Source organism: Clarias gariepinus, chromosome 16 (genome assembly GCF_024256425.1).
Source record: "Clarias gariepinus isolate MV-2021 ecotype Netherlands chromosome 16, CGAR_prim_01v2, whole genome shotgun sequence".
Classification (NCBI taxonomy): domain Eukaryota; kingdom Metazoa; phylum Chordata; class Actinopteri; order Siluriformes; family Clariidae; genus Clarias; species Clarias gariepinus.
The window spans coordinates 30,745,001-30,755,960 of record NC_071115.1 but is presented as its reverse complement, the minus strand read 5'-3'; the positions used below and the strand labels follow the sequence as shown (position 1 = coordinate 30,755,960).

Below are 10,960 nucleotides of genomic sequence, written 5' to 3'. Positions count from 1 at the left end.
AAAGAGTATTTTAATGCAAATTAGAAAAAAAATATTCTTAAGTGACAAAAAATGTATCTGATTCCTCCTGATCAATAAACATGCTAATGTGTTTGTAATCAACAAGACACCACAGAAACAGGAGGCTTAAATGACATGGCACAAGTCGAAATGCTGAGCGCAAACCACACCTGAAGTACGAATGATTCATTTACAAATGATTCAGTTCAAACGACTCACTCAGGTGAACGAATCAGTATCAGTTCAGATGAACCCACCTCAGGTCACTACATCACTACTTTATTATTACAGGATTTTCAATCTTCAATTTTTTCAATTTTCAGAATTTTTTAAGGACATTTTTGTTAAACATACACCAAAATACACCAAAAAGAAATAAAAACTACACTTCATCAACTGAATGTTAGAAAACAATGTATAATCATCAACAAATCAATAAGTTAATAATCATAAGAAAATAATTAGGATCTGAATTTAGGATTAGATTTTATTAAGACTAAGACTAGGATTAAAATACCATAAGCAGCACCAGACCAGGGCAGAACATTTATTCAGTTCAGAAAAAAACAAAATAAAAAAACACAGACACCTCCGATGCCATCTCACACAGCGGGCGGAGAGAGAGAGGAGTGGGCGTGTCATCGGAGTGGTGATTGTGTGATTGCTGGGGGAGGGGTGTGTGTGTTGGTGAGTGTGGTGGAGCTCAGGAGAGTCTCGGGTGCGTTTCAGTCAGTCTTGGTGCTTTTCTGCCTCCAGGGGTAAATGAGCTCTCCTACAAACAGCTTCTTACACAAAGCGAGCCACGAGTCTCTGGACGAGCAGCCGGACGTCTCGATGCGATAACACTGCAGCACCGAACCGCACTGCAGAGGGTTAATCTGCACAAACACACACACACACACACACACACACACACACACACATTACTAACAGATAGATAGATAAACAGATAGACAGGCAGACATTAATGTTAGTTTGTTACCTCCATCAGCAGGTGAAGTGGAGCACCAGGTTCTTCATGCAGCACATGGAATTTCACTCCCTCTGAAATCACACCAGATGCATTTAAACTTTAAATGACAGTTTTATAGTCGTATGCATAATATGAGTTTATAATTATTCATTTATCCATTTCACCTTATTCTACTTTCCTCTTCTACTGCTACTTTGTTTTTTCCCCCAGTTTATACAGTTTATACTTATTTACAGATATTTTATACAAATGTTTATTTATCATTATTCAAGCAGTAGTATTTTATTTATGTTATTTTATTTAGTGTTTGCAATGATGGCTTTTTAAAATTATTATTATTATTATTCTAACTACTCTGCGTGCCTTAAATTGCCCCATGGGAATAAATAAAGTTTTTTGACTTGACTAAATATTAATAAATATTTAGTAACAAACAAGACATTAACCAACGTGTAATGAAAAATAATGTACATAATGAATATTAATAAATGTATAGTGAACAATAGGTAATACAAGTTAAATAGATAAGATTTAATTAACATTAAAGTGTACAAGTCTTTATAAATAACAGCATTACTGATTATATTATGAATAATGAGTACATACTGAGTAAATAATGCAAAAAGTGTATGACAAAAAAATGAAATGCTTATAATTAATGTTAAAAAGTATCTAATGAATATTAATAAGCGTTTAAAATATATTTATAAATGAACACAAATATTACTAGGTGTATAATAAATAGTAACCAGCATGTGATGGACAATAATGAGTGTATTAATGAAGACTGAGTGTATAATTAATAATAACAAGGTTATGATGAATAATAAGTGTATAATTAACATAAACAAGTGAGCGAGTAATGAATACTGAGTAAATAATAAATATTAACAAGTGAATGTTGTGTACAGTGGGAATATAAACAAAAATAAATCTAAAAAGAAAGTGATTTTGGGTGAATTATTTTGTAAAATCACTGCTGGATGTTTTGCACACATCCTGTAGACACTCTGTCCATTCAAAGGAAAACCATTAGAAACCAATGCTAACATGTGTGTGCGTGTGTTTGTGTGTGTGTGTAGACACTAGCAAGACCCACCAGCCAGTCGATACGGCCGGCAGACGCGCAGCCCCACGGCGAACAGCGGGAAGGAGTTGATGAAGTCCACGCTGAGGTGGATCAGACCCTGGAACATCACCACCACCAGCCGCAGCTGCAAACACACCAGAACAACAGCCACTCTCGTGAGGACACCGACTCCACCAGGCACGCCAACAGATCATGAATAAAATACACATTTCCTCCTGCATCGATCCGCTTCACTTACCAGGGTAAAGACCAGGTAATACAGCGCAGTGGTGGGGAGCAGAAACAGCAGCACGGTGAAGAGCAGAGTCCCGAGAAACAGCTGCAAGACAATAAAAGACAAACAGGAAGTAAACTTTCTCTCGTCAAGTTAATAAGACACAATACATTATAAAGGTGTGTGTGTGTGTGTGTGTGTGAGGTGTTACCTGGTCTAAGTCGTAAGAGCACGAGTCCACGCGCTGTCTCAGGACGTTCCACTTTTTCCCACGGAAGAGCCTCCAGAGAGATGACAGGCCGTAGATCTTCAGAAAGTAGAGCCTGCGGAGACAAACGTCTCTCACTGAGTGTGTATCTTCACATCTTCATTATTAACTCTTCTATGTAGTACGACACTTTGAATTTTTACACTGTATGGACAAAAGTATGTGCGCCCCTCCTGACCATCAGACTTGTCGAACGTCCCGTCGCAGATTTATTCCCCTTTACGCTCTTACGTTCTCTGAAGGCTTCGCACTGGATGTTGGAGTGAGGTGATGAGGCTGCAGTTCGAGTTCAACCCAGAGGTGATGGGTTTCAGTCAGGGCTCTGTGCAAGACACTCGAGTTCTTCCAGTCCAACAAACTCTTAACACACTGTGTCTTCACGAAAGGAACAGTTTTAGGCTTCGTAGTTTAATCATGTGCTTTGAACATTGCAGCAACAGTTTGGCACAGAGCTGTTGTATGAATGTGATGGTCATGAAGAGTGCATACTTTTGAACAATACAGTGAAATCCAATAATTTAGGGAAAATATGATACATAAATTGAGACCAGTATTCCAATTTTTTTCCAGTTTTTAGATATAAATGTCGTGTCATTTTTGAACAACATAAAGCAAAATTCTTCCTGCAATTTTAAAACGGTGTATGATAAAAGTGCTCCCTGGAGTCGGGCACAAAAATAAAACAATTTGTTCAGATAGTTTGTAAAGATCCATCAGAAACATGCTGCAGGTAACAGTAACAGTCTCTCAGTTCGATAAAGTATTTTCCTCAAAATCAGCTTTGTATTGATTTTCTAAATGTTGAAATGCTGAATAATTAAGCAGAGTCATGTGTAGAGACGTATAAAACCCGTTACTGCTACAGATCGTTATGAGCAAGTCATTAATGATCAATATAAGTCATGATAAAGCATACAATAAGATATACTGTACAGTACAGTATATATCTTTTAGTATGCTTCATCACGGATACTACTGATTATTAATGACATGCTCGTAAAAAAGATATATAATAGATAAAAACTATAAATACTAGGAGTAGATCTCAGCTTTAATTCATATAATTATTAATCTGATATGTACTGTAACAGGTCTGTTTTGACTCGTACAGAGACGATGTTTATAGAAGAGTTTGTGTACAAAGACATTGTACAGTATATAATAAGATTTGCGCACAATAACGATGCTCATAAGAAATCATTAGACCTTTTCACTGGCTATGAGCTGCTGAGGTACGAAACAGGATTAACCAATCAGAATCATGTATTTTCTCTAAGACAAGCTCAGAGATATCCATGTAAAAATCAAACAAGTACTAGAAATGTATTTCAGGAGAAGGAATAGAAGCCTAGGTCTAGTTTTAATACGATAAAATACAATTTCCTCTCAGTTACTCGCATCTTATTATAATCATGTTATAATTCTTATTAATATTACCATGCTAATTTTAATAACTTATTATACTGAAACTGTTATAAAAATCATTGTATTATTTATAATACTCTAAACCTGCCTGACGGTAGATCTCACCTTAAATGATTAAACAACAAATCAGTGTGAGAGACTCATGAGCACATCACACTCGTCACTGTAAACAAACATGCGCAGAAGATGTGTTTTTTCTTTTTTTTTTTTAAATGTAGAATATTTTTCTTACCTGCCCGGAAACTTATTTTAGTCATTCTCCAGAAACTTGTTTTAGTTATTTTTAAACAATATTCCTATGATTTTAAAAGAAGCCGAGTCTCTAAAATGAATTTGACTTCCTGTAACTTTGCCCTCGATATTATCTCTGTACGTCAGTAAGTGGTGTAGACAGCATCATGTTGTGTCTTACCGAGCTCCATACACGTAAAAGCAGTAGATGTGGAAGGTCAAAAACGCCACGATGTCCGACAGGACAGACAGAGCGAAGGTCAAACCCAGGCAAGCAGAGAGTCCGACGTACCACAAGATCATTTCGATAAAGGGAGACATTAGACGGATGTAACCTGAGGACACACACACAAAAAAAAAACCCACACACACTAGATAAATAACTAAATAACTAATGTCTGTCTGACTTTATTTATAAATTCTAAATAAATCATATTTATGTGAGATATTTGCCCCGTTCTGTGGATTGAGCAATATTAAAACAAAACGTGTTTATTTTTTCCCTCTGAATTACGGAGACGCCGTCACTCACTGATCCACAGGTGAATGTGGTAGAGGAAGAATCTCCCCAGGACCTCGTCTAAAGCGCGATTCATCTTCAGACCAGCGGGGGCGCCCATGAGCCACTCCAGCAGCTCCTGCAGCTCCTTTGCTACGTGCTGGAAAACAAACCGAACAGTTTCTCTGTTTACGATACACACAGAGCATACGGCTGAGTATCTAAAACACACTGTTTCTACTGTTAACTCTCGTGTTTATATCATCCACAAATCCACAGGTGTAGAACTGTGTTCCCCAGCGGGGTGCTAGTGGTGCATGTACAGGGTTCTCACGTCAGCAGCCGGCACTAAGGTGTTAGCGAGCTGGCTGATGCGGTTCTCTCTGTAGAGCCAAGAGATCAGCAGCAGTCCCAGAGCTATGTCCACAAAGAAGGACACAAACATGTTCGCCTTCCTGCAGAAAGATAAAAACATTTTTTTTTTTAAAAAACACTCCAAGGAAAGTGACGATTCAGGGTTCGAATCCCGTACCTCATGAAGTCCGTGTGCGTCGTGGCTTTCCTGGTCGAGAAGACGGTTTGGAAATGATCGGTCCTGTATCCCGCCTGAACGCAGGTGGACAGCTTGCCTGCGATGAAGCGCAACGGCCAAATATTCAGCACCCTGCAAAGGGAAAAAAAAATTATTAATTAACTAATAATAACAACTTATAATTTGTGCCAAACATTCAATTCAATGTTATTTATACTTTTAAAGTGGTCATTGTCACAGAGCAGCTTTACTAAAGCTTTACTCATTTTAAAACACATTGTGGTCCAGAAGTTAGCTCTGCCCTCTGGTGGACCAAAAAAAAGAAAGCATTATTAGTTAAACCAGTACACTGAATATATAAGTTTCAATTGGACTGAGAGACACCAGATTGCTCAAAAATCTTTTTTTTTTTCTTATTTTGTCTCTCATGGTTGAGGTTTACCTATGATAAAAATTACAGGCCTCTCTCAGAGTGGGCGAACTTGTACAATTGGTGACTGACTAAATACTTTTCTGCCTCACTGTAAATTTCTTTTTTAAACTTAAAATAAACCAAAGATATTGCAGGGTCGTACTTACAACAAGAGACACTTTACTCCACACACACACACACGCTTTGTACATTAACTAATCCCAGCATACCTGAAGCTCCACACCCATCTCCACCAAGACACCAGCATGGTGAGGAGGATGCAGATGGGGACGGAGGCTTGCTTGACCAATTCGACGATGATGCTCGCCTCCCTGCCATCTGACTGCCAGTGGGTCAGCTTCAGTGGCCCGTCGTCATATTTATCGAGGAGGAACAGCGGCTCGCTCTGTGAAACCGTGTTGAAAACCGCGCGTAGCTCTGAAGACTCCACATCAGCGGCGTTCTCGTGGACAGGGTGAAGCTGCGAGAGCATGACCTTCCTCTGGTCGTAATGGACGAAGATGGTTTTGTCTTCCTCGCCGCCTGCTGGTGCTTGTCCATTTTTGGGCACCAACTCACATGAGAATCCTCGCTTCCCAGGTTCACGGCTCAGCTGCAGCCAGCGCGTGTGAGGGAAGATGGTGCTGAGGTCATTCAGGAAGCCGTCCATTTCCTTCTGGCCGTCCTTGGAGAAGCTCCACGAGCCCAGGATGGTCAGATCCAGCTGAATCTGGCTGCGCAGCTCACTCAGGTACTTCTTCACGTGGCCGGGTATGAAGGGGTAGTGAACGACAGCGAGCACCACGGCCGAGTCGTGGCCTGGGATCCAGCGGCCTACGAGCAGACCGCTGTCGGCCATGTTGCAGCACCGCGGGAAGAAGATCTTCAGCACCATGACTGCGCTTTCTAAAAAAGTGACCTGTTGACGAAAGACACAAAAATCTGTCAGAGTGACTCGGGTGAACGATCTGTGTTTACTTTACTAAACTAGGATTTTTCACATTTGTTTAATTGAGCTGTTAATACCGTGATATCGTAAAAACCGCGATATATGTTCAGGTATCGTAAAATAAATCCACATCATAACACCGTCAAACATCTGACTTGCAACCAAAAACAGTTTATTTATTCATTTTTCTACATTTAAAATAATATTTTTTGTTTACCTCAGTGTCCTCTCTCTGCCCTTCACATACTGGGTCCTGGAGCCGTTACTATAGAAACCACACGCCTCAGGCACAAATGGCATCGATTTGTCCAGTCTACCGTAACGTTACTAACATTCTTGAATTAAAATATATACATAAACATTTAATTACTAATATATCGCAATAACGAGGTGACAGCGTTGCACCAATTCAAGCTAACACCGCTAATGTATCTGGCATGCTAACTACTCGGCTAACTTTTTAACCATACGAGTAAGTTTGACGTTAGCTTCTAATGCTAGCTTAATACAATAAACTATCCCACAGAGCGCAGAGTACGCTAACCTAAGCCGCTTTCCAAATGCCTCCTCATTCAACACAGAGTGCACTAGAACTAGAGCGGTAAGGAAAGTTACTGCCGCCCTAGATAGGACACCTAAATAGGAAGTTTATAGATATTTTGAAACACAATCAGCAGCCTTTTTTTGTTTTTGGGTGCTTCTTGAAAAAGCCGCCGGAGGAAACAAAATATTTCACAAATTGAGTTCCGGGGAGAGTTTTAACCAAATAGAGTGTGAGCTAAATAAGAAAATAATTATTTTAAGAATCACACAAAAAAGATATAGTTTATAATAAAATTATTAAATGTTTACATTTAAAATGAAACTTTTAGAATATGCTTTTTTTTTATACACCAGCTCTGACTGTAACAGCATTCATATTTTAGACAAATTCAGATAGCCTGTATATCAGATATTTAGTTTTTATTCTATACAGACCTACAATGGTAACCTAAAAGATTATACAGTACTTGCATTAAATCCCCATCTCTCTCTCTCTCTCTCTCTCTCTCTCTCTCTCTCTCTCTCAGATTTATTTAATTATTACTCTATTAGTATTATAAACTGAAATAAAAAAAAAAGAGTGTAATATTTGAGTATTTTAGAAGTATTTCCTTACTCGTGTGTCCTGTCGTGTCCTCAGCACTCACCCTGGACAGAGAAAGCTATAAATGATGCTTCAAAAAAAAAAAACGCGCGCTTTTTAAAACTCAGTGTAGTGTCAGTGATAACAACCTGCAGGAGATAAGAATGAGGTTTGGGTGGGAACTGAACACACACACACATGTAGCCTGTGATAAGCGGGCTGGGGGTTACAAATCTCCTCATGTGGCAGTAAGAAAAATATGACGGAAAAATAAATCCCGCAGCGCTAGAAGAAATAATTATATATACAGTACTTATATACTTACATATGTACAGTATACACTTAAATCTGTATATACACACAGGTGCATCTCCGTAAATTAGAATATCATCAAAAAGGTAATTTATTTCAGGATTTCAAATAAAAAAAGTGAAACTCATATTATTTTGATTTATTACTCCAAGGCTGATAAAGAAGACTTTTATCCACTGAATAACAGCCCAATCCTTTTTGTCCTTAGCCCAGATAAGACGCTTGTGATGTCGTCCCTGGTTCTAAAGTGGCTGTATAAAAGGAGTGCGACAGTTGTAGCTCGTGTCCTGGATTCGTCTGTGTGTGGTGGCTCTTGAAGCACTGACTCCAGCTGCTGTCCACCCCTTGTGAATCTCCGCTAAATTCTGGAATGGTCTTTGTTTCACAACCCTCTCACAGCTGTGGTTATCCCTGTTGCTTGTGCACCTTTTTCCTTCCACATTTTTTCCTTCCATTCAACTTTCCATCAATGTGCTTGAATACACCACTTCTTTAGCAATGACCTTTTGTGGCTCATCCTCCATGTGCAGGGTGTCAATGATCGTCTTCTGGACAACTGTCAAGTCAGCAGTCTTCTCTATGATCCATGATTGTATAGGCTTCTGAACCTGACTAAGAGACCTCTTTGAGAGGCTTTTTAAAGACTCCTTTGCAGGTGTTTAGAGTTAATTATGTGATTAGACTGTGACACCATGATACATGTTCATAATGTTCAAATTAATTTGAATAGAGATACTTATTTTTTTTTGTGTGTGTTTTCATTAGCATAATCATCAAAATGAAAAGAAATAAACAATTGAAGTCTGTGTGTAATGAATCTATATAATATAATATATGAGGGTGTTTTTTTTACTGAAATAAATCAGGTTTTCAAAAGTTTGGGATCACTTTCTAACTTTATGTTCGTTCCTGATTTTTATTTCTTTCTACACTGTAAAACAACACTGAAGGCGTTTATACAAAACACATAATAATCTCCTTTGAACAGTTGATATTGAGATGTATCTGCTACTAATTTTGAGCAACAGATATACTGCATGTACACTACCGCTCAAAATTAATTTCGTTGTTTTTGTTTGTGATTTATTTTCTAGATTTTACAAAACTGGGGATTTCAAAACTATGAAATATTTCAAAATTTAACAAATTTTCAGGTACATGAGTATATATACAATACGTAAGTATAACTATAGCATTTCTTCTAGCACCACATATGATTCGGTAACACTCCTTGAACATCTATAGATTATTGTACATGCATAATAACATACATGTTTCTGTTAAAAAAGTTTTTTAAAACATATAGAATTTGCTAACTATTAGATTTTATTAGATTTTATTTTATCCCAGATGAAATAAGATGAACACTGATGTTTTTCCCTAATAAATTGAATCTACTTTTAAAATAAAAAAAATGTTAAGAAGTCTTTATAATTGTATAGCTCTGTACTTCATGTTGACCCTATACAACCAGCAGGTGGCGATGTGCACCATAACTAGCCAATATTTAGATTTGATATCAAAACATAAAGATGATAACAGCAGTCTCTCTCTCTCTCTCTCTCTCTCTGAACAAAGCTAGAGGTGTTAACTTTGCTGAAAAAACTTTAAAAAGACTAATATATATTTAAAACCATGTGTTTTTTCCAAGATGTTCACTTATTGAAGTGCATTTTTTATTTTGAACCTTCTACCGTTCTTTGGTTTGTGTCTCTTTCTGATGTAAGATTTCAGATTTCAGCACTTTTTTATTGCCGTAAAAGCATAAAATGTCCAGAGAAACCATAAAATGCCCGTTTGTCTCCCTGTAACACCTGAGCTCTCTCATAAATGAACAAGAACAAGAGCAATTTCTAACAAGAAGCCAGGAGTCACATGATGGCGTGTTTATACAGTAACACACAGCCGTATCTTCCAGGAGCAAGTGGGAAGATGATGACCGAGTGATTTACAGAAAGAGAAGAAACACTGCTCTGTATAATAACGAGCCCAGAACACGGTTCCTCAGAAGAAGAAAAAATAACAGGAACATTTGGACCGGAAGCATGGGAAATATTTAATTTACTGAATAATCGATAAATATTTATGGATATATGTAAAAGAAAAAAAAAGTAAGTTTACATGAATATTACACGCTCACACAGGTGTTGATCAATTCTCTCTAACAGCAGCGCACAAGAGTTTTATTTGATTTAGACTTAAACTCCATGTTTAACCTGGACTGAAACTGTAATCTGATAAATAAGGAACTGAAATATGAATCATCACACAAACAACAGGTTCTTAATAAAAATAAAAAAGAATAAAACTCCTGCAGTGGCATAATCATCACAGCTTCCTGTGTTCCAGGGTGTGTGTGTGTGTGTGTGTGTGTGTGTGTGTGTGTGTGTGTGTGTGTGTGTGTGTGTGTGTGTGTGTGTGTGTGCGTGTGTGTGTGTGTGTGTGTGTGTGTGAAGCTTCAGAGAATTCTGAGTGAAGTCACTGCATGTCATGTCATGATTCGAGTTGAGTGTTTTCTCTGTGACTCTGTGACCAGCAGAAGTGGTCATGTGGTTTACAGACGTTTCCTGTAAGGTTCCCTTTAAAAGACCTTTAAAATTTCCTGGAAAGATGTTTATTTGTACACACCTGAGTTTCTCTGAACTCATCTTCCTCTAGCAGTCTGAGTCTCTCTCTCTCTCTCTCTATATATATATATATATATACACACACACACACACACACACACACACACACACACACACACACACTATATATATATATATAACTGTATACTCTTTGATTTGTTCCATGTACACCAGTGTTTCACCATCAAGAAAAGAACTCTTAAATGTCATTCCAAAGAACCCATGAGGAACCATTTCATAAGAATTACCTAGTATTGAAATGAACTTTAACCAGTTAATGAGTTAACGAGGAATGACTAAAC

The 10,960-nt window shown here is 37.8% G+C and overlaps 1 protein-coding gene across 1 annotated transcript; it reads right to left on the bottom strand.

Moving 5' to 3' along the window:
- On the bottom strand, positions 1-7,127 carry pigq (phosphatidylinositol glycan anchor biosynthesis, class Q). Its single transcript, XM_053514170.1, has 11 exons — positions 6,811-7,127; positions 5,875-6,563; positions 5,233-5,364; positions 5,035-5,155; positions 4,734-4,860; positions 4,383-4,536; positions 2,489-2,600; positions 2,302-2,382; positions 2,073-2,187; positions 983-1,044; positions 1-878 (listed from the first exon to the last, which is right to left on the bottom strand). Exons 2-11 carry the CDS (start codon positions 6,537-6,539, stop codon positions 726-728), a joined length of 1,722 nt encoding a protein of 573 aa, XP_053370145.1. The 5' UTR covers positions 6,540-6,563; positions 6,811-7,127; the 3' UTR covers positions 1-725.
- Positions 7,128-10,960: the final 3,833 nt, after the last annotated feature.

What these genes read in the sequence shown, in the direction of transcription:
- pigq (XM_053514170.1), bottom strand. Translation starts at nt 6,539, where the DNA reads ATGGTGCTGAAGATCTTCTTCCCGCGGTGCTGCAACATGGCCGACAGC. An exon ending in CCTTAGTGCCGGCTGCTGAC is followed by an intron (nt 4,861 to 5,034) that starts GTGAGAACCCTG and finishes TTTGTTTTCCAG; the next exon opens with CACGTAGCAAAGGAGCTGCA. An exon ending in GCTCTTACGACTTAGACCAG is followed by an intron (nt 2,383 to 2,488) that starts GTAACACCTCAC and finishes ATTGTCTTGCAG; the next exon opens with CTGTTTCTCGGGACTCTGCT.